The 25477-nt window shown below is 37.6% G+C and overlaps 1 protein-coding gene across 1 annotated transcript in view; it reads left to right on the top strand.

The window, feature by feature from the left end:
• Window positions 1–25477, top strand: part of LOC123876959 (inverted formin-2) — a 97382-nt gene that overhangs the window by 54323 nt on the left and 17582 nt on the right. Inside the window, exons 3-5 of the mRNA XM_045923414.1 lie at window positions 6469–6498; window positions 23732–23840; window positions 24886–24966. Coding sequence (XP_045779370.1) covers window positions 23739–23840; window positions 24886–24966 — 183 coding nt within the window. The 5' untranslated portion in view covers window positions 6469–6498; window positions 23732–23738. The remainder of the gene's footprint in view (window positions 1–6468; window positions 6499–23731; window positions 23841–24885; window positions 24967–25477) is intronic.

Genomic DNA, 25477 nt, shown 5'->3' with positions numbered 1-25477 from the left:
TCTATAGAAAGGTTAGGTACATATCACGTGAAGCTGGGGCTAGTAAACTAGTTATACAAAAATGGCAACAAAGATCATTCATATCTGTCTGTATGTAAAGCCTTATACAGATAAAGTTAAACATATAAATCAAACAGGTATACATTATTATTTATTACATACATGGTTATATTAAGTTAACTAGATATTGTAATAAATAAATATTTATCCGTTACTTAACTGGGAGCAGGAAGTGCTTAACTGGACGAATGAGATCTTTGTCTGCATGTTTGTTGTACTTGTTTGCATGTTAATGTGAAAAAAACCCGGCCAAGTGCGAGTCAGACACGCGAACCGAGAGTTCCGTACTTACTCTGTATTTCTTTTGGCATTTTGCACGATAAATCAAAAAACATAAAAATATTCTTCTTCTATCCCCTTTCTTGACTATGAATTCCGGTGTTAGTCTATGATTAAAATTTTCTCCCCATAGTTGCCCAATGAATGAATGTTATCTCCCGAGCTTCAGTAGGCTCAGTGGCTGTTATCACATGTTTGTACTGATAACACAATAATAATATGAGGCCGTTGAACTCTTGTTTTTACGTTGCGTCCTAGTAATCCCATGAAAAAAGAATACCTGAGTCTGTGGTTTGCCAATGTTTTGAAAAAAGGTGTAGTTTTAAAGTTATGTACGGGTTCAAAGATTTGTATACAAACCCCCTGCCAGAGACCCTTAAACTTTAATGTCTTGGGAGTCTGAAGGTCTGGTCCTCACAGGCTCTAGATGTCTATATAATATAAATAAAAAAGTAAAAGCTAACTAACTGACTGACCTATCAACGCACATCTGAAAATACTAGACGAGTCTGGCTGAAATTTGGCATGCGGATAGCTATTATGACGTTGACATCTGTTAAGAAAGGATTTTTGAAAATTCAACCCACCAAAACATTTCATGTAAAATGTGGCCAAGACTCACAAGTTCATAATGCTTTCACTGTTAAAAAGTTATGAGATCTCTAGTAGAGCCAAGCCCCTAGCTAGCTTAGAATTGCGCTGCCCATGGGACCTATCCCAAGTCCAAAGTATATAGCTCTTAAATGCTCTTGAGTATATCACATTTATAACAATAAAGAACAAATAACTCTACTTACAAGCTCTGATTTTACAAACCCTAAATCTTGGTTAAAAAAGGACGGCTTGGCCGTTTAATGTTCGTGGTACTTTTATCTGATATGACATTTAAGCCCGGAATAGCTTGTGCGACAATCATGAAGTATAATAAAAATTAGTAATTGTCGAACAAACTATTTCTTTGACCTTAATATAATATGTTATGTCATGTAATAGTTTCACGAACATTAAACGGCCAAGCCGTACTTTTTTAACCAAGATTTAGGGTTTGTAAAATCAGAGCTTGTAAGTAGAGTTATTTGTTCTTTATTGTTATAAATGTGATATACTCAAGAGCATTTAAGAGCTATATACTTTGGACTTGGGATAGGTCCCATGGGCAGCGCAATTCTAAGCTAGCTAGGGGCTTGGCTCTACTAGAGATCTCATAACTTTTTAACAGTGAAAGCATTATGAACTTGTGAGTCTTGGCCACATTTTACATGAAATGTTTTGGTGGGATTTCATTTCTTTTTGGCAGGTGCCCTAGATTTTTTTTTGGATCTATTTTTTGTAGGTACCTACATCATTTTCATGGCCCGCTCTCTATCGTTACCTCTTTTTTTAAAAGCTTTTATTCCACTTCCAATGTATGTAACTATGTTTGTTTGGGTGGAATCTTGCAACTCAATTTTAAAGCAGATATATCAAATTTCAGTCTTTTAGGACTTTAGGAAACACATTTTTTAAATGTACAGACAAGGAAAAATTTATTTTCCTGTTGTTTGAATGAAATCCCTAGCCTACATACCAAATTTCAGTCTTCTAGGACTTAGGGAACTTTTGACTAGAGGGGTTTTGAATGGCAATAAATCTGAAACCATAACAGGTAGACAATTGATACTTGGTACGTTTGATAAGTCTGTTAAGGACATATTATCCTGAAAATATCAGCATTCTAGCGATAGACTTTACAAATAATTTGCTTCCCCCATACGTGGGAGTAGAGGGGGAAAATTTTGAATTTCTTAATTTTCCTGTAGTTTGTATGCAATTTCTAGTGTACACACCAAATTTCAGTCTTCTAGGACTTCGGGAAGTACCCTAGAATTACAGACTAGAAGTTTTGACTGTCAATAAATCTGAAACTATAAAAGCTAGACAATTGATACTCAATGCGTTTAATAAATCTGCCCAGGACATCTTATCCTGAAAATATCAGCATTCTAGCGACAGAATTTACAGATTGGCTTCACCCATAAGAGGCGTAGAGGGGGGGCATTTCCAATTTCTTAATTTTCCTGTAGTTTGTAGTCAATTTCTAGTCTACATACCAAATTTCAGTCTTCTAGGACTTCGGGAAGTACCTTCGAGGTTTTGAGTAGAGGTTTTGATGATCATCAGTGAGGGACGAAATCGGCGTATTTTAGGTATCAATAAATCTGTAACCATAAAAGCTAGATATTTGATACTTGGTATATTTGGTAAATTTGCTGAGGACACCTTATACTGAAAATTTCAGCTTTCTAGCGTCATCCAGACCGAAGTTATGACGGGTCGAAAATACGGCGAAACACTTCGAGAAAAAGGTACGTAGCGCCCCGGCCGCCGTTTGGCTCGTCTTGGCGGGGGCACTGCCGTGCCCCCTGATCCCTAAGGGATTTGAAAGTGTAGTCCACGCGGACAAAGTCACGGGTATAAGATAGTCTTAAAATATGTTAAAACGACAATTTTGAAGGTTTAGCCGTTATCATTTGCGGCAGCAAAAATTTCACCTTACCTTCAAGACGAAGGAAGTTTCCTTCTTCTTCTTATCACTGAACGTTGATAAAAGAAAACCGGTTAGGTATTTTTACCCGACTACGGCAAAGCCGAAAACAGTCTATATGTGTATGTATTCATGTATGTTTCACTGCAGCCCCTAAGCTACGCAGCCGATTTTTAACCCCCGACCCAAAAAGAGGGGTGTTATAAGTTTGACGTGTGTATCTGTGTGTCTGTGTATCTGTGTATCTGTCTGTGGCATCGTAGCGCCTAAACGAATGAACCGATTTTAAATTAGTTTTTTTTGTTTGAAAGGTGGCTTGATCGAGAGTGTTGTTAGCTATAATCCAAGAAAATCGGTTCAACCGTTTGACAGTTATCAGCTCTTTTCTAGTTACGGTAACCTGTAACCTTCAATTGTCGGGAGTGTTATAAATTTTTGATTTACACTTGTGATGAATGAGGTGTCAATCGATTCGTTATTATGGTCCGCGCGACATAGCCTACATTTTATATGAACAAAATTAAAATGGTGGACGTTACGGAGGATATTTTTTTTAATTTATTAACTAACTACTCGCCCCGACTTCGCTCGGATAGAAATTCTAAAACTTAGAATATAATATTTCTTAGTGGGGAGTTTCTTAAATCCATACTAATATTATAAATGCGAAAGTGTGTCTGTCTGTCTGTCTGTCTACTACCTTTTCACGGCCCAACAATTAAACCGATTCTGACGTTTGGTACAGAGTTAGCAAATATCCCTGGGACGGACATATGCTACTTTTTATCCCGGAAAATCAAACAGTTCCCACGGGATCCTTAAAAACCTAAATCCACGCGGACGAAGTCGCGGGCATTCTCTAGTTTAAAATAAGTTTTCAGCCTATTTTTTAAAGAAAACTTACATGCAAAATCTCAAGACAGACCCATAGCGGTTCGAGCTATACCTACGTGGATATGTCAATCAATAAGTTTCTCCATTTACCTATAAGATAATATACAGATAGATATACAATATTAACAAATGATTATAGATCATTTAAAGCCGGGGGGCGGCCGTGAGACGCGCGATTTTGACCTACTTGACCACATCTGGCTGCACTAACTCTTTAGGCATGTAATCCAACGTAATTTAAACTATACCTATAATATAATAATCAGCCCGTATGAAGTATGGACCTATAATATCGCATGATATATTTTCATTAACACAAGCGGTCAAAGGAATGGACATACATACACAATTACACATATATATACAGGTCGAACACGTAACCCTTCGACGCAGTCGGTTAAAAATAGGATTCGATTGGACAAGTTTATTTTACACTCGAGGCATCTCGAGGCTTAGATACAAGAAACATTAATATTTAGAAGTATAATCATAGTTTACTTGTTATTACAACAAAATAAAGAAACTGAGATCTTGTGTAAAATTTGAGGCTATGAAATATTATCAAAAACCTAAAATTTTTCCTTTGTTTAAAATCGATGCCTAAAACCTACTCGTACCTACTACCTACTAAGTATTTTAAACAGTTCAAAACCATCAAAACTTTATATTTTTAAAATTATTGACGGATATCTCAGATTTTTCCTGTAGGATTTTTCCTATATATTAGGATTTCCACAAAATAAGAATGCAGTAAACATAGTTTGTATGTTGAAATACATTGTATAGCTTGTATTGGTTGCTAGCTTTATGTCATTATGAAGACGTAATGTTAACAAATGTTTACTTTTGTACTTAGGCGCTAGTTACTGATAGTTCTGTGTTACTTGCTCGTTACTTACACATTAAGTTAGTACTTATACTGTGTCTAAAGAGGTGTTAACTAACTAAACTTTTATGTTGAAACAACTTAACTGCTACCTATTGTTATTATTTTTAGGGTACCATACCTCAAAAGGGGAAAAAGGAACCCTTATAGGATCACTTTGCTGTCTATCTGTCTGTCCGTCCGTCTGTCGTGTCTGTCAAGAAAACCTATAGGGTAATTCCCGTTCACCTAGAATCATGAAGGGATAAATCCAAAAACCGTGAATTTCTGATAACATCACAAAAACAAAATTAACAAATATTGATTAGCGTTTTTAATTTTCAAAGTAAGATAACTATACCAATTGGGGTATCATATGAAAGGGCATTACATGTTACATGTACATTCTAAAACGGATATTTATTTATGCATAGTTTTTGATTACTCTTGCAAAATGTCGAAAAATACCCAAGTACGGAACCTGCGGTGCGCGAATCTGACTCACGCTTGGTCGGTTTTTCGAACTACGTGCCCTGGCAATGCCACTTCAGCTTTGGATCCTGCTGAGTTATGTCTTTATGTGTTTACAATTTATGTAGATAATCAATTAATCTAAATAAGTATCAATATTGATACTTAGGTTTCTTCTCTTAGCAAAAATAGAAAAATATGTAGTTGACTTTCGATTTCCTTTAAAGGTAGGCGTGTCCAAAATTACAGTCTTTTACTATTTAACCTACTTTAACGCAATTAGAGGTACAAATAAGGCGGAAGCGTTTCCTTGGTGGTATTTACCGACCTAAGGTCATTATGTTTTGCATATCGAGCACTGTATGTTTGTCTGTACAATGCCGTTCGGATAATGCTGTTTACTTTTGGTATCACTATGAAGACACATAATTAATAAGCATGTCGGTGACGCGATCTTGAAGTTTACTCATTTAAAAATCACCTATGCTCCTAAAGAAGGTTTATCTTAAAAAAAAATTGATAAGGACAAAATACGGTGTACTGGCACTCGACTCACTTGTGAAGGATTATCAAGAGCTAGCTTATAACATGAAGTCTAGAATCTAGGCTATAGGCTATCATGGCTCATATTATTTTCTACCAATCCGCACTTGCCCTGTCGAACTATGGCCAAGCTCTTCTCATACTGAAAGGAAACCCGTGCTCTGTAGTGAGCCGGCAAAGGGTTGATCGTGATGATGATGATATTACGAAAGTTTTACCCTACTAACAAGTTTCGCTGAATACCTTAGCGTTATCAGTGACAAGTCATTCGGCCTAAAACGGGAGCCTGGCCGGTGGAAATACCTGCTTTCACTCATTTTGCTTATCTGTGTAAGGACGGCCTTACACTATAGGTACCTACTTGCAGACTAGAGTTGCGGATTTGAATTAGTTTTGTTAGATGAAGACAAAGTTTCGGAAGCTTTCTGTATTCGGTCGCCCCAAAGTCTTGGCAGAGTGAACTAGAGTGAGGTAACTCTCGGTTTGATCCTCGACGATATGTCAAATATTAGGTTATGGTGACGTGAAATCATAGAAAAATAGGGCTATCATAAGGCTACTTGCATTTAAGTGCGGAAACCAGCCCAGAGAGAAGAAGAAGGCTACTTGCAACAAATGTATTAACATTTGACACCTGCCAGTGACGTCGAAGCGTCGACGTTTTGTTAGAAGTTCCCTAACTGTCGTCATCTTTGGTCTTGGAATTTTCTGCTTCCTCAGATCCTGTCAGTAATTAAGAGTGAAAGGTGTTATCTAGGTATATGAAGAGGCGATTTTGCACACTTTTTGGTGTAAGAAAGCCAAAAATAATGAATGTTTTTTTTTGTTACAGGTTTCCTAGCGGTGTCATGTTGTAAATCTTGTAAGTAATGTACCTACTTAGTATTATCATATACCTATTTACACAATATTTTCTTATATTATAGCACTTCGTAATAATATTACGTAAACTCACATACATTTCCCGAGACTGGTTGGGGCTTAAAAGATGAAGCTTTAGCAATTCGAAGCATAGGTATACTTAGCTATGTTCCTACATCATTTAAGGTTACCCATCTTTGATCAAAATCGGTCTTAACTAGAACGTAAAATGCAGCTCAAGCCAAAGGTCACACAACAATATTTTTGTTTTTCTTCCATTCAATAATGATAAGGAAATAATAATGAAAAATTGACAAATCCGCTTAAAATGCCACGCTGCTATGGCAGCGGGTCTAGAAAGGTTTAGAAGGATCTAGAAGGACCAAACCAGACTGCCAACTTAGCAACCATAATGGCTCATGCTTGGAATCGAAACCGGGACCTTTCGCATAATAAGGCACTGCACCAAAGAGGTGGTAACTTAAGTATAACAAAGTAAACAAAAGCATTCATTTTCACGTTCGCAAACCGTGATTATAACATCGATTTAGCCATTTGCGCCATAAACGGCGGATCTGCGCATTTCTCGCCATAATCACGCGCAAGGTCTTGTTCCCATGTCCGCCCCGCATGGCATTAACCGCCATAAAAGGTAAACACCATGCTTCCTAGATTGCGAACGTGTTAAGCATATTTGTGTAGATAAGTACAAAAGCTAAGATCTTTACGTCCTTTAGAGCTTAGATGGTGTTTTTTGCGACCACCATCTGGTGATTGTGTCAAATGTTTTTGGGCAAGTTAATGGTATCCAAAATGTTTCGGTCTATACGTCACTTCCCACAAGATCATATCGCAACCAAGGGCTAACTTCAGTGAAGGACAAGGCATAGAAACCGTGTTTCAACAAAACATTACGTCTACTGTTTAGCAGACGTAATTTTTTGTTGAAACACGTAACTTCAACCAATTAGGCTCATTATTAGGTTCGTACTACGTAAGTACTGTGTATCATGTGATACTGGTTGCCATGATTGACTTACTCAAAGTTACGAAGACGCGTGCGCGACTACAAATTATGCACCGCCGACCACGGTAGAGATTCGTTACCTTGCCTCTAATAGATTCGCGTTGTCGTTCACTGGCTAAGTTGCCACCGAACAAAAAATACTCAAAACTCTACCAAACTTAAAATCATCGATCATTAACCAGTGCAGCTGCATGGTACCTATAAATATAAGTTACGTTCCGTACACAATCTAAGAAAAAAAAAAAATTCGCGACTAGTTTATACCTAGTTTTACTTAAAAAATCTTTTCAAACATTGATTTTAAAAAACCTAGTTGGATTTTATTTTTTTCTCTTTAAATCTGGCTTTACTCCGATTAGCCAATGTCAAGTTTGTGATATTTTCAAGTTATTGAATAATTATAAAAGTATGAACTCCGTCTGCGCCGACGCCCGCCGACATACGCGCGGCGCCCCTTTAGATCGCTTCCCAGTCAGTTCCACCACCAAAAAACACCAACTAACACAAAAACCAGCCACTCTTAACAAAAAAAAACACTCCAAACAAGCACAGCACCCGCGCCAGCAAACGCCATCACAGACGAAGTCCACCTAGTTGGATATACCTTATAGCTATTTTCTTTTTCATTCGCGGCGCCTACTAAGTAGGTCTGTTAGTTTATGTCATAAAAATATTATGGTCTAGGGCCTAGCTTGATTTTACGTAGCACACTTTTTAGATAGGTAGGCACTTACATCAGTTTTTCTAAATGCCCATGTTTTTTTGCAAAAACAATAAATCTATTTTTGGGGCTAGCCATTAGTCGTAGTATTTATTAATCGTGAATGAGTGGTTAATTCATCCAAGATAATCCATATAAAACCTGTTTATTTCACTAGTATTGTAGTGTAGGTCGTAGGACATCGCATCCGGTCGTTCGAACTTCGAATGCATCGCGGGTCTTCAAGTGCGAGCTTCCGGTTTAGATTAGGGTTGACAGTTCTTAATTTTTTTAATAATAATAACAAGTCTGATATTACTTTTTTTTTCTTTGAGTTAAGATTGATAAAGCTCTTACGTACTTCAAGTAATACATTCATTTATTTATTCTATTTTGGTACACCAACAGCAAGTTCACAAAGTGTTAGATTAAAACAGTACATAGTTTTAACTTTTAAATTTTAATATAACATGTCAAATTCGCTTACAAACTTGGTAGGTATAGTGCGTTTCAACGAATAGTACAAATAGAATTAACAAAATCTGGGTCTTCTCATGCCAATATGGTGCCAATGACCACCAACAGACAGGGGAGCCAAGATAACGCCATAGGTACTATTCGATGAAACGATCTATATTAAGTACCCAAGTATTTTTTATACGGAAGGATCATGGAGCCCATATTATCATTTCACGTAGTATGCAGTGTGGTCCTCTGTTGGTTGGCATGCTGAGGTTCTGGCATGCCTCTAAGAGTGTTTGGGAGCACGTAGTGTCCCAGTGGTGGGTCTGCTGAGGCGGACATCCTCTGGCGGAGTAACGAGGCGTTATCGGTCCCTTGTGCTCCGTCGTCAGCAGTGCGATGGAAGTTCGTAAGGTTTTTAGTCGGTAGGAGTCCGACATAACCACTGTGCTCCCCCGTGGCCGGTGCTATCTATGACGAACTACCTGACGCCCGCGACTTCGTCCGTGTGGATTTACGTTTTTCAAAATCCCGTGGGAACTCTTTGATTTTCCGGGATAAAAAGTAGCCTATGTGCTAATTCAGAATATTATCTATCTCCATTCTGAATTTCAGCCAAATCCGTCTAGTGGTTTTTGCGTGAAGGAGTAACAAACATACACACACACATAACACAAACTTTCGCCTTTATAATATTAGTGTGATTTTTCTCACGGAAAAAATGTTACAGTCAATCCCTTGCGTTGTTTGAATAATCGAAAGAAAAAGAAATATGCTACCAGTAAGTAAGCAGCTTATTGTACAAAATCGCAAGTATAACTTGTTTGGTGATAATTAGATTCTAAATTCCGATAGTAAATGGTTAGTTATTAATAATAGTTAGTTTTTATGAAGGAAATGCATTTTTATGATTGCTAGAAACAACATTCTGTTGACATAAATTATTAATGGGTATGTTACAAAAAACGTTTAAAATGAATAAACATAATACTATAGTTAATGTTTTTAAGTAAAAAAGTGATAAATTATTTAGGAGTTCGATAAAAATTGTAATTTATTGGCAACACGTTTTATAGTTTTTGTAACATGTTATTTTAAAATATCGATTAAATAGGAAATTAATTAACGGACTAACTCGTTATGACAACATGCGAATTGCGATTGAAAACTTGGATTTAAATATATTTTTTGGCATATAATACATAGTATTGGTATACATAAATACGTGGATTAGGTAATTTTTTACCTGTACCTGTACATTCTAAAACAGATTTCTAGTTATTTTTATGCATAACGGTTTTTGATTTACCGTGCAAAATGTTGGAAAAAATACCCGAGTTCGGAACCCTCAGTGCGCGAGTCTGACTCGCACTTGGCCGGTTTTTTTTGTAATACAAGATGATATTAAGTGACATTAAATTATAGCAGAAATAATAAAACAATTTCTATTTCGTTTCAAAATAATTTGGAATTTTTAGCACGTCCATTCTGTTTGTACTCTACTTACTTATAATTTTTTTTTACGGCGAAGAATCAGTAAAAAAAACTGGTTTCGCTATATTCAAAGAAATATAATCAGTCTTTCACACATCATTTATTCTTGTAAATTAAATAATAGGCATTCAATGTATGAATGATTAATGAATGCGGATTCAGGTCAGCATTTTCCACAAAGTATTTTTTTCAACTCAATTGATTTAATAGGTAAGAATAATAAAACATGACACTCAGTGCTACCGGGTATGGTCAAAATCGAACACGTTCCGTTCCAAATCATTAAACATTTAAACACCATTAAATACCATTAATGATTAAACAATGATACATATTAAATCATGTCGTCGGCTTAACAGGTTATTTTTGCAAGGCTAATCCTATTTGCATAGCCGTTTGAGTCGCAATGTGGAATAATTGACTATTATTTGCACTTTTAGCGATGGATTCTTTCGAACAAAGGGGCGTTCCAGTGACCTGATAAGAACATTTGCTAGCATATAACTACTCGGAAGAGTTTATTTTTAGTCTCTTGATAGTAGCTTTGGTACTAAATTGTATCAGAGGTTTTATTCGAGAAACTAAATTTAGGCAGGTAGGTATATTGAGGTCTAATAAAACGATGCGAGCCTGATATAGTTTAGATTTATTGTTAAACTGATTTATTGGCCATAGGTTGCCAATCCGTACTTGGCCAGAAGTACGGATTGGAAACCTACATTTTCCAGAATATTATGGAGATATTTTCTTGTTTGTACACGCATGGCTCCGAACAGTAAGAGATGCGTACCCAGCATACCTGCCCCCCAAAATCGAAGACCTTCGTCTTTTAACCACTAGGCCATCATCACTTTCTAAGTAGTATTCGATAAAATTAATTTTCTTTAACTCCGATTGACCCTAATTCAATTTTTATCGACATGTCAAAATATTGCGGTTACATCCCTTAATCCGATCCCTTATGGAGAGAAGCTTTATTTTTCTTGAACTTATTATTTATTAGTAAGATAATTACACCCCGGATTGATAACTTCTTAATTTTTGTAGTCTGTTACAAATACGCGTTTGGCATTTTTTTAAATCGCTTTTGAGTAGATTTAAAAAAATAACTTTTTAATCGATTTTAGCTATCAAAAAGTTACTTACTAAAAAAATATCAACCCTAGTTTGGAATACATGACAAAACAATAGTCTGTTGTGTCCATCCTATAGACCGTTATGGCGCGTAGAGCCAAACGTCCCGATTGACCCCAATGCGTCACACTTCATCGACTATGGGCAGGTTTTATTACGAGCATCGATGTATACGAGCCAGTTTAGGTTTATCGACATGTCAAAATATTGCGGTTAAGTCCGTTGCCCCTCACTAAAATTCGTGATAAAGTACAACTTACTTACCATGGGTATGCACAAGTTTTTAGTAAGAACCTATATTGTGCAAATCGTCGTTTCTTAACTGAGTCAGTCTCTTTATCTCTACGATATACATTAAGCATTGTCCTGCCTGATTGATTTTCCTATCAACACGCAGACCTAGAAAACTAAAATCTAGATAAAAAATTCACTTTTTGACGTAGTTTGCTCATAAAGAAAGGTTTTTGGGAAATTCTACCGCTGACGGCGGAGGGTTGAAAGTTTGTTTGAAAGTCCGTCACTTTTCAAATAATATAAATTAAATTAGGAACTGGGGCTTTGGGGCAAAAAATAAGAAATACCTATATTTTTGGATTTTTGTAAATTCCACTATGTTTTTAAATAAAAAATAGCGAGCAAACAAGCAGGAGGGTCACCTGATGTTTTGTGATTATCGCCGCCCATATGAACATTTGCAGCACCAGAGGAACCGCCCGCGCCGATGCGTTGCCGGGCCTATTCACAGATTTTCAAACATTCCACTCGAGGGAAGCCGGGGCGGTTCAGCTAGTCATTATTTATAATAATGTACCTACATATTGAAGATTGATCATCTAATAGCCCCTCATTAATCGTGTACACATAATATTGCGTAGCTGATTCAATTCAAGTTTAATCATAAGATCATGTACCGATCGGTATAGATCGGTACAGTGACACAGACCTTGCGGACCGGTTGGTTGCGCAACTAACCCAGATTACTGGGAGTGCTTCTGATGACCTTTGTAGCCAGATAACTCCTAATTTATCAGGGACGGACCATGAGTTTTTGGCGCCCTGGGCTAATGCTACATGGGGGACTGCCTAATCACACTAATATTATAAACACGAAAGTTTGTGTGTATGTATATGTGTATGTATATGTGTGTGTGTGTATGTTAGTTACTCCTTAAACTACTGGACGGATTTGGCTGGGAATGGAGATAGATTATACCTTGGATTAACACATAGGCTACTTTTTAACCCGGAAAATCAAAGATTTCGCGCGGGATTTTGAAAAACGTAAATCCACGCGGACGAAGTCGCGGGCATCAGCTAGTTATGACTAACGATGATCGCGACTTCGGCCGCGTTGATTTGGGACTTTGAAAATCCCGTGGGAACTAAGTATTTGATTTTCCAGGGGAAAAAGTTGTCTATGTCCCTGGGATGGATTTTAACCATAAAGAAGCATAAAGTTGGTAAGAACCAACTGTCAGAATTGGTCTAGGTCTATTAGTATGGGAGTATGGATTAGTGCTCTCTTTTTCACGCAGGTTCAGGCAGGCAGGTTATTGGACTTACGAGTATTGGGCAAAATTCGGACCTACAAAATCACTTATCCGATTACCGATTTAGGTTAACGTCCCTTAACCGTATAACCATTGGAGTAGGTACGAGTACTATTCGGTATGGTAGAGCTTATTCGGAGTTCGGAACAAAGAGGGCGAAGGCGTATCGTTAAACCAAATGGATTAAGATTATGCCTTCCGTTCTAGAGGCAGTTAAACCGTGTCAACTCGCGATTTCCCGCCAATCTGCACGTTATCCGATAGTCTGTCTTGTCTGTGCGTTGATAATAACCTGTGGGCTGCGGGGACGCTGCGCGCTTATTTTGTAAACGTACCGCTTCAACGATGACACAGAGATGAAATGTAACTCACAATGTAAGACAAATGGAAGGATTGTTTTGGCTCTATTGGTTCATCGTTATAAGGGTGGATGTGCACTCTGTTATAAAACCTGATTACAATACATGTTAATACCTATTTTATTATTATAAATTACGTATCAATTACGTAGTTTGCTACATTAACGTGTATTTCTAGGTACATATCATACACAGAGCTATAAATGTAGATAGTTCAAATAAATAAATAAATCCTTAATAACTTAACAAAATATACTGTTCACAAGCTTTAGTGTGAGGCCTTGTCTACTGAAATTTGTGTTTTAGGAGGCAGTGTCTTTTCATAATATATTATGAAAATACAATATAATATGTTAAATACAATATATTGTAGCAACATACAACCACTTATTTTGAAAACTTTTTGAATCACATGTTTTTATTTTTCTAACTTATCTCGAATGCCAGAAAGGTTGGTTTATCAATTTTATTCTGTGTCGCCGGCGAGCTCACAGACGAGAACAACGATGTACACAATAATCGCCTCTGTAACTGATACACAGACAGAAAAGGGTTCAATGATCCGGTTTCTGGAGCTGAGATTGTGAGTCGTCACAAAAACCGCGACCCCGGCGACCTCGGATAAATACAACCATTGATACGTCACTCAACCAGAACAAGGATCTGGATTAACATGGAATTAAGCTATGGATAAAAACTATGTTCTACTTAATATGTGAATCTGCCATCATATTGGGTACAATGCCCATTTAATGACTATTTGGACGGTTTATATTTTTTGCAAATATTTATTTATAGTGATAAGTTTTTCTCAATGTATACCTACCTATACATATAATATTTTTTTAACTAAGTATTGTTTTTATGTATGTATTCCACTGAATAAATATTTACATATTATGTAAATCAATCTAATAATAATTACTAGCCGTGACTTCGTTTGCGTGGATTAAGCTTTTAAAAAATTTATGGGAATTCTTTGATTTTCCGGAATAAAAAGTAGCCACTAGCCTGTGTCGCTCTCTAAATTTTCGACTCTAAATAATTGTGCAAAAAATTGTACCGAACCGTTGCCCCATTGCAACATGATTGAAGGACAAAAACAATAAACCAACAAACTAATTTTATGATCCCGGAAAATAAAAAAGTTCCTTTGGGATTTTCAAAGACCTAAATCCACTTGAAGAAGTTTTGGACATATCATCAAGATAAAAACTTCATATTTATAACAAGTATCATAAAAAACTTGTTTTTAGGGTTCCGTAATTATGTAAGGAACCTTAAAAGAGCCAGGCCCGACTCGCACTTGACCGGTTTTTATTACTCAGAGCACTAGTGCAAGTTAGCGGTGCACACCGCACCATCAACAATAGTAAATGGGTAGGTAACGTAGATCATTGCCATATAAGGCTCGAGCGTTGATATAAACAAGTAGGTATAATTGATTATTCAAAGTTGAGTCAAATCACTTATAAATAGTTAGTGGACTGACGACTAAATCGTGGGTGCAAAATATAGAACTCTAAATAACAGAATCACACTAATATTATAAAGGCGAAAGTTTGTATGTGTGTGTGTGTGTGTGTCAGTGTGTGTGTGTGTGTGTGTGTGTGTATGTTTGTTACTCCTTCACGCAAAAACTACTGGACGGATTTGGCTGAAATTTGGAATGGAGATAGATAATATCCTGGATTACCACATAGGCTACTTTTTATCCCGGAAAATCAAAGAGTTCCCACGGGATTTCTAAAAACCTAAATCCACGCGGGCGAAGCTGCGGGCATCAGCTAGTGTAAAATATGCTCCGTCGTCCGTAGGATGGAACTTCGTGAGGTTTTTAGTCGGTAGGAGTCCGACATAACCACAACGGTTATGTCGGACTCCTACCGGCTCCCCCGTGGCCAGTGGTATCCATGACGGATTTGAAAGGACGACAACGCGTGGGGTTTGAATTTGAACTATTGACTTTCACTTGACCCATTCTTTAACCACTGAACTATTGAGAATTAGTTCAGAAGTGCAAAGCATCAAGATCGCACGCTGTGGTAGGTGGTATGTTCATCGAATCGTTATCGACGGGAGGTGTCCGGTGACCGCATAATTACACGGGAGCTTGACGCCTTCGTGATGTGTGCCGTTACGTAAATACATACCTTCGTACCTACCTAACCTACCTAGGAAAACTAGATACACCCATAACTACTTATTCGACGAGATAACCATACTCATCCATATCCATACTTGCTTCCATACTATCCATACTTAATATTACAAATGCTGAAGTTTGTCTGTCTGTCTGTCTGCTACGTTTTCACGGTTCAACCGCTGAACCGATTTATTTGATACAGAGGTAGCTTACGCCCCGGAAATTGACTTCGGCAACTTTGTATCCCGAAAAAGCAAAGAGTTCCGACGGGATTTAAAAAAATCTAAATCCACACGGACGGCGTCGCGGGTATCATCTAGTACTTAGTATAAATGCGAAAGTGTGTCTTTCTGTTACATCAATTTTGACGTTTAGTCCAGAAATAGCTTGCAATTGGTAACCCAGAGACGGACAAAGGCTACTTTTTATTCCGGAAAGTCAATGAATTTCCATTGAGTTTTTAAAAACCTAAATCTACGCGGACGAAGTCTCGGGAATCGAGGAGAAGACCACCGTGTTCCTGGGGATAACTTTAGATGCAAAGCTTCAATGGAACGCCCATATATCAACACTTGCTGGCAAACTCAGCTCTGCTGCTTACGCTGTTAGAAAGATTCGACAGATAACTGACGTGGAAACTGCAAAAATTGTATATTTTGCCTATTTTCACAGTATTATGTCTTACGGAATCTTGCTATGGGGTAAAGCGGCAGATATTGGAAAAATTTTCGTTTTACAAAAAAGGGCAATACGCGCAATTTATAATTTAAAACCGCGCGATTCCCTACGAGAGAAATTTAAGGAAATAGGTATTCTTACAGTAGCTTCTCAATACATTTACAATAATATAATTTTTGTACGACAAAACATCCTCAGCTACAAAAAAATCGGTGATTTCCATGACAGGCCAACTAGAAATCGTAATAAGCTCGCAACTCCTACGCTCCGCCTCAGAAAAGTGGGAAAGTCATTTGTGGGAATGAGTGTAATATTTTATAATAAAATTCCACAGTCAATATTAGACTTGCCTTTACCAAAGTTTAAAAAATCCATTAAAAGTATGCTCCTGGCAAAAGCATATTACACAATCGAAGATTATGTAAATGATAAAAAAGCATGGATTTGACTCGCTCCAGCAATGCGCGGGTCTGCAATTGCTTGTATAGTATAGAATATTATTGTAAATTGCACAATTGAAAAGAGCAACCGCCGAGTTTCTTGCTGGTTCTTCTCGGTAGGAACGGCATTCCGAACCAGTGGTAAATTATTTGACGATTCAAAAGCACTTGTAAAAGTTTATTTGAATAAAAATCTATTCTATTCTATTCTATTCTAATCATCTAGTCGCAATTATATTAAACATCGCATCGGTAAGTATTTACCTACTAGGTGGTGCCCGCGACTTCGAAGTTTAGATGTTTTTCCTGAGCTTCGCTTTTATTTTGTCATCGATTAACTGTCTGGACGTATAGACTAACCTACGTAGGTACTTATGTAATTTGCCTAGATAGTAATTCTACGTAGGTAACAGAACAGTTTTAAGTCTTAAAATATTTTTAGCTTTAATAATAATAATTAGTAACACGACATACATTAAATTTAATAATACTCCCCGAGTCACATTTTTCGAGTGGCCTCCTGGCAAGGTCCTCCCAATTTGGTTAGGCCGTCCGCTTCAGGTCTCTTGCCCTTACCTTACCTTACGATGATTGAAAGTGCGTACTATACTTGCTTGTTTACTTCCGTTACAACGTACAGGAAATATAAGGGACTGTTCGCACGTAATTTCGCGCGGACGAGTTACGGTAAAGTACTCGTAGGATTGCCAGATGCCCCGTATTTTACGGATTACCCAGTTTTTCTGGGTATGACAATACAGAACCCCGTAATTGAGTCAATAAAATACGGGGTTTTTAATAAAATGCGTTTAATTTAAATATTTCAAGTCTTAAATGTTCAAGTCTGTCAACCATGCGCAACTTATGAATAATCTGTTCTGTAAAAATAATCGCTGAAAAACATCGACCTTTTTCTAAAAATATTAAAATCGATACTCCGGTTATGTTTACGACAAATCCGGTCTTCAAAAGGAATCTGTGCTCAATTTTACGAAACTCTGGAGTCACACCAAAACCGGAATTCCGGAGCTCAAGGTTTGACTCTAGTGCCTATGTGCTGTTTCCAGGTATCGCGCTGTTACTTTTTCTTCCTTTCAGAGTTTCACTCGAAACCTTGAAATACGCATAGGATTCCGAAAAATCAAAGATTTCCCACTATATTTCTGAAAACCTAAATCCTTGCCGATGTAATCGTGGGCATCGGCTAATTTTAGGGTTCCGTACCTCAAAAGGAAAAACGGAACCCTTATAGGATCACTTTGTTGTCTGTCTGTCCGTTGTGTGTCTGTTGTTATTTATTTTTAAGCACAGTTTTAAGCAAGCGGTTTTTGATTTATCGTGCAAAATGTTGGAAAAAATACCCGAGTACGGAACCCTCTTTGCGTGAATCTGACTCGCACTTGGCCGGTTTTTATACAACCAAGTTACCTCTCCAGGCCACTATCAAGATCATAAATCTAAGACAAAATAATTATGTCTCAAACGCCGTAGCCTTGGCATTATTACGCCAACACACCATGGATTAGCCATAGATAATGTTATGGCACGTAAGCCTAGTAGAATATGATTATTGCCTCGATTAATCGAGAATTATCCTATTCGTTCTGCCCCCGCTTTATTTTGTTTATTCTTTAACTCATACTATCACACTAATATTATAAAGGAGAAAGTTTGTATGTGTGTGGGTGTGTGTGTATGTTTGTTACTCCTTCACGCAAAAACTACTGGACGGATTGGGCTGAAATTTAGAATGGATATAGATTATACCCTGGATTAGCACATAGGCTACTTTTTATCCCGGAAAATCAAAGAGTTCCCACGGGAATTTTAAAAAACCTACATCCACGCGAACGAAGTCGCGGGTATCACCTAGTTATTTTATACAAGCTTATATACTCGTCATCATGCCAGAAAATAAGTTCATGCCTTAATGCTTACCCTAGCTTTAAACATAGGTTTACTACCTACCATGGCCATGGGTTGATCATGATGGTTTTAGGTGAATCATTATTTTCAGGTGTGAACTCGGTCAACATAGTATATTCTATCTTAGATCTGACTAGATTTATATACCTAGAGGTTGCATAGATCTTCGATTCGTGAGAACAATCAAAGCTATCACTTTCCACTCTCCAAGTTAGAGGAACGATGACGTGACGACTTCTAAGAATGCACTCTTAAAGTGTAGTGGTGTATATCTAAGTGTCATCACAGTTTAGCAATCATACAGTTTGGATACAGCTCTATCATCTCAATAAGCACTCTTAAATCGTAATTATTGTGATTGGCTGAATTCATGGTATTCTTGCTGCAACTATACATTTTAGCCAATAATTATATTCTAGTAGTAGCTAGTACTAGTAGTAAGTACTAGTCAAAAATAAACAGTAACTTTAGGGCTACACGTTGCCCGTACCCCGCAGCTGCCACTTTACGCGGCCGCTCAGGCAAAGCGATTTTTTTACAAGTTAGACGATTTTTCACAAGATACCGTAATTTAGACGTTAGACGTTTAGATTTATAGGTATATCTTTCAATTTGCAATTATTTCAATATCCCATATCATTAATTAAATAAACTCTTTTCCAGCAGTATAAAATTCTTTTGGAAAATCAATCGTTTGATAGGGGTTTTTAAACTCAAAGTTAAGGTGTCTACTTTGAGCCCTACTACGTGTTAAACTGCAAACAACACATGACAGATATTGATAGTTGATACGTCCGTTTCAAAACTGTACTATTGCTACGCTGTGGTACTATCGCATAAGTTTCGAGAACACTTCGTATTTAAACATTTGTATCTCAGATCGTACTGGGATGCAAATGTTGTGAATTGGTTTCGCGAAATGATAAACATTTGCACGTTAAGTGCCTACATTTCATAGAACTTCAAGAAGCCCTAAACATCATCAACAACATATTGCCGCACACTACTAAGCACAGGTCTCTTCTCATAATAAGAAGGGTTTAGGTCAAAGTCCACCACGCAGAGCAAGTGCGGACTGGCTTTCGCACACCTTTGAGAATAATATGGACAACTTTCAGGCAAGCAGATTTCCTCACGATGTTTTCCTTAGCAAGTGATATTTAACGTATTATTACTTATATCCGAAAAGTAAGAGATACGTGCCCGGGATCGAAGTCAGACCCATCGAATCGGAGGCGGAGGAGGTCTTTACTACGAGAACGTCAATCGTACAATTTCCATGTCAAAGAATTTTGTGAACAAGTGAAAATTAAAAATTTATAACACCCCCGACAAATGAAGGTTACAGTATCTAGAAAAAAGCTGATAACTTTCAAACGGCTAAACCGAGTTTCTTGGATGATAGCTAAGAACACTCTCGATCAAGCCACCTTTCAAACAAAAAAAAACTAAATTAAAATCGGTTCATTCGTTTAGGCGCTACGATGCCACAGACAGATACACAGATACACACGTCAAACTTATAACACCCCTCTTTTTGGGTCGGGGGTTAAAAAATCGTGCGGCGAGTGGTCACACAGTTTGTGCTTACTCTAGGCATCATAATAACAAGAAAATAAACTAAGTATACAAGTTTTCGATAACCAATGTCGGAAGACTGCCAGCGAACCATAGTACATTTTTTAGAAAAAAAAACAAGAAAACAAAAGCCTTTAACACTGAAATAACCAATAATTAACCTTTGTCTGATGGTTGATAAAAAAACATGGTTTCTGCGTGACGGTGACCCATCGTCAAGGCTGATCGGCGAATAATTGAACATTAAACCGTCGAGGAAATTAATCTACTCCTACACGTTTCAATTTTAATGTATGGTTTTTTTAGGGTTCCGTACCTTTTGTCTGTCTGTCGGTCTGTGCGTCTGTCGTTTCTGTCAAGAAAACCTATAGGGTAGGTACTTCCCGTTGACCTAGAATCACGAAATTTGGCAGATAGGTAGGTCTTATACCACAAGTAAAGGGAAAAATTCGAAAACCGTGAATTTGTGTTACATCTCAAAAATAAAAAATAAAATTTGTTTTCATTTTCAAAATAAGATAACTATACCAAATGGGGTATCATATGAAAGGGCTTTACCTGTACATTCTAAAACAGATTTTTATTTATTTTTATGCATAACAGTTTTTGATTTATGGTGCAAAATGTTTAAAAAATGCCCGAGTACGAAACCCTCGGTGCGCGAGTCTGACTCGCACTTAGCCGGTTTTTTTGTTTGTTAACCTGACGATCAGTGTTTCCACTTAATTAGATTAAGTATAACTTCCTCTTACTAATAGAAATACAAAAATTTTTATTTAAATAAACTTGTACAAGTCTTGAAGTGCTTTTGAAATTGAAGCGACAAAAGAATCTACCACTGGGTCGGAATGCCCTTCCTATCGAAAAGAACTAACAAGAAACTCGGCGGTTGCTCTTTTCAAATATAATCTAAAATAATTGACAGTCATGGGAGTTATATGCATTTGTAATGAACTATTCAGTACAAATTAATGTTCAATAAAAAGCAGATGAAGTCATCTTTGAAGCAAAAAAAACACTGTGGAAAGTACACAGCTAGAGTGGTTTTTCTTTTTTTTTTAAGAATATTGGCCGTGTTAATCATGACTAATATTCCCTTCTCCCCTCCAGCTAAGACGTCTTTTCGGATTTCAGCCCGCTCCTTTAGCCGTTGGGCTATTGAGGCTTCACTCATTTTTACGTGACTATACTTCAGAAGCCAGTCTGAATTTTTAATTTCTTGCGGGTAACGTCTAGGCATTTATAATTGAAAAGTAGAAAGATCTGGGTGTGACAGTTTAACCCATGATGCAATTACATAGCGATCATACCCATGGATAGTTGATACCTCATGGGTATCACGTTACAGTGTATGCAAGAGCGGCATATTTGCTGTGTTGAAGCTGATTCTATCTGCGAACTGTAAGCCCGGGTGTTGGCATTCATAGAACGCGTAGGCCGATAGCCTGATCGCGTCGTGGTATAAGTTATAAGCTCGTAGAAATTAAAATTATTTCTTGCCAGGAACTAAACCAAACTCAAATACGGAGGTGTTCAGAAATCTGGCAATGTATGACGAAATAATTAGAATAGACCTGAACTAACTCACTAGACCTACAATAGGATAGGTCTAAATATGCCAGAACTTTGTACAACTCCCTGATAAAGCGTTCCAAGGAGGTGTAAAACCATCTGGTAAATTTATAGCCTCAAAATGAGAATGGTTGTGTCGCCCCCATGCCTCGGAGAGCACGTAAATCCGTCGGTTCTACACCTGATCTCCCTCCAGTCGTGTCAGGTTTCCCTCCCATCGGGCTATGAGAGTGAGGGAATAGAGAGTGCACGTTGGCCAATCTCTATGCAGAATGGCCACCGTGGCCAAAATTCGGTCAGGACAGTTCTACACTTCTTATAATACAGACACTTCTTATAACTTGTGCCATACACCAAAATAGTTGTCCCATTATGTTGATCGCATTGAGTAGTACCTGTAAGGACACCCAGATGTCTCACTTTGATGAAATTTTAGTTATTTCAAGTGATATTTTCTAAAATTTTATATTTTTTTTAATTTAAATAATTATTTATTTACACACAAGAAATGTTTTTTTTCTAAATATTGACTTTTAGTCGAGCTAATTTATAATTTATTATATTGGCCATTACGATCGATAAAGTGTAGTAGGTACTTTGTAAAAAAATCGGCCAAGTACCTACCAGTCAGACCGCACCGAGGCCGAGGGTTTGTCATTCTATAGCACCTTAGGAGTTGGGACCCCAACATCTATCACATCTTCGAACTAAGTACCTATTATAAGTAAGATAGATTCATTCGGCATTATATCTGTATATAGGTTTACCTAATACTGGTTTTGTTCTCTTTTTGGTTAGCGTTTTTTGACGCAATCAAAGTGGAAGCCAAAAACTCATTACCTACACAAACATCATTTACATATCACAATATTAAATTATGGTATAATAATATTCAGTTCACGTCAAAGCGCCCTAAACCTAATCCCTTGCGCCTATGCGCCATCACGCAATCCTCAAAGGGACCGACCATTATGAAGTTAAATTATACTTTGTATGCCCATGTCACGTAACTTTCTTTAGAAAGTCTTTATTATTCCTGTCGTATAAAGATCCTAATTTATAAGCCGAAGTTTTTTTATGGAATAAACCAAGTGTGGGCGAAATCGGCGTCTTTTTGGGATCCCTTTTAATTTAATTTCGTGAGGAAAATCCGTCGTGGATACCACCGTCCATGGGGGAGCACAGTGGTTATGTCGAACTCATATCGCTTAAAAATCTAATAATGTTCCATCCCACCGCTGACGACGGAGCACAAGGGACCGACAACTCTACGTTACTCAGCCAGCGGATGTCCGCTAAAGCAGATCCTAACCACTGGGATACTACGGGCTTTCAACCACCGTTAGAAGTATGCCGGAAGCACGCCAACCAACTCGAGGACCATACCACCACACCCTCTCCGGCGGCAAACCAGCCCGCTCAGAAGTGCCAGGAGGAAGGAAGGAAGGATATATTTATTTAATCAAAGATTGTAAATTTAACTAAAGATTTATTTATTTACTAGCTGTGCCCGCGACTTCGTTCGCGTGGAATCAGCGCGCTTTATATAGCCACGGACGCTCAGGCGCGAAGCGTGTAGTACGTACTCTGTACGTTAAAAATGTTCGCCGTGATTCTTTAAATTGACATAACTTTTTAATTTATGAACCGATTGACATGAAATAAACACTAAATGTTAAGTGAAGCTTACTACAATATATTAGTGAAATCGAATAAGCCGTTTCTGATATTAGCGTGCACAAACACACAGACAAACAGACAAAAAAAAATTAATTACAATTTCGGGTTCGGCATCGATATAATAACAACCCCTGCTACTTTTTTTATATATTTCCATTGTACAGACACCACTTTTCTACAATTTTATTATATGTATAGATTAAATCTAATCTAATCTTAATATAATAATATATGCAGCGGATACTTATTGTACGCAACAGGTCGAGACAGCAATCGGAGAATGAGGCGGGGGGCATCCCCACCCCTATTGCCATCTTGACCTGTCGCGTAACCACTATATTTGCGACTGACAAGAATAATATGCTTTTCCTTACGGGTGCGAACTATTCTTCCTCCTCAATTCTTCATTTTCGCTCTAACAGCTATAAATCGTGAAGTTAGCTGATAAAATCAAGTTTTAACGAATTTTATCCTTTCCTTATCCGCAGAGCAAGTATGGAGAGCCGCGTGGGCCTGGACTACATAGTGGAGCACGCGGAGTACGCTGGCAAACTAGCGGCCGCGCTCACGTCGCCCACTGCAGCTGTCAAGAAACAAGTAAGATATTATTTCTTATCTTCTGAGCAAGTATGCAGAGGTGCGTGGGCCTGGACTATAATATAACGGAGCACGTGGAGTACGCTGGCAAAGATATGGCCTAAACCCTTCTCGTTTCGAGAAGGGTCTTGTCGTCAGTGGTGGGCCGGCGATGAATTGATCATGATCATCACACTATCACACTAATAATCTATACTCTATACTTACTAATAAATAAAATTGGAGTGTCTGTCTGTAATTTCGAAATAACTACCTCATATTAAGCTCATATGGTTATTTGAACGATACCATAACTGAATCACACGTTTTTAAAATTTTTGTCTGTCTGTCTGTCTGTCTGTCTGTCTGTCTGTCTGTTTGAAAAGGCTAATCTTTGGAACGGCTGAACCGATTTTGACGGGACTTTCACAGGCAAATAGAGAATTGACCAGGGCGTAAAATAGGCTACTTTTTAACCGACTTTCAAAAAGGGAGTTGTGTTTTTCTACCTATGTACACCGAAATCTCCGAGATTTCTGAACCGATTTACGTTATTTCTTTTTTAATCGATAGAGGAACTTTGCGACATAAAAAATTTGGAGTCCAACTCCTCAATCCTGATGCTGCAGGGGATCTGACCAATCCACGCGGGCGAAGCTGCGGGCATCAGCTAGTAATATTATAAAGGAGAAAGTTTGTATGTGTGTGTGTGTGTGTGTGTGTGTGTGTGTGTGTGTGTGCATGTTTGTTACTCCTTCACGCAAAAACTACTGAACGGATTGGGCTGAAATTTAGAATGGAGATAGATTATACCCTGGATTAGCACATAGGCTATTTTTATCCCGGAAAATCAAAGAGTTCCCACGGGAATTTTAAAAAAATCTACATCCACGCGAACGAAGTCGCGGGCATCAGCTAGTGATGATATACAATACAATTGGAGTTGCCATACGCATAGATGACGCCCGTCATCTGAACTGACGAATTTTGATCCCCATTCTTGTAATAATAATATCTAGTTATTATATTTATGATACCTATAGGTATAATGATGTATTTTTTGCAGGTATTCGAGTTGCTGTCAGCGCTGTGCGTTTATAATGCGGATGGATACGCTCGAGCGGTCGACACACTTGACAGATACAAGGTATAACCTAACCTAATATTCATTCTACTTGCCTAATCTTGAATTCTTGTCAAACACTACTGTTCCATACTCGATATTTGACTGGGGAGTGAGGAAATTTTGGTAGAAAGGAAAAAGGAAACAAGGAAAGGTTGACAGTTTCAATCATGAACCATGTCTACGTCCAAAGTCATAGGGATTCATCACTTCTATAGATTGCCGTTCATGCCTCCTGGCATGCTTTCCTTACTATCATGGAAGTGCTAGAGGCATTCGACTCTCACTCCCTGACTGAAATGAAATGAATTTATTTATTTCACGTAAAACGGCATGTGCCATTGCCCACTTATGATATATCAAGACAGTATAGTATTATTTGGATTTCTGTGATCAAGACTCTACCACCGTTTTAAAAGCAGATTCTAATAAGAAGACCTTGCAAGAAACTCAGCAGTTGTTCTTTTTTTTAAACAAAATGTTATATACATACAAAATAGTTTGTAATTTTTATATTAAAGTATTTATAGTATCT

The sequence above is a fragment of the Maniola jurtina genome, chromosome 22, assembly GCF_905333055.1.
Source record: "Maniola jurtina chromosome 22, ilManJurt1.1, whole genome shotgun sequence".
NCBI classification, from domain to species: Eukaryota; Metazoa; Arthropoda; class Insecta; order Lepidoptera; family Nymphalidae; genus Maniola; species Maniola jurtina.
Note: the sequence above shows the minus strand (reverse complement) of the source record. Positions and strands in the feature narration are given on the sequence as shown.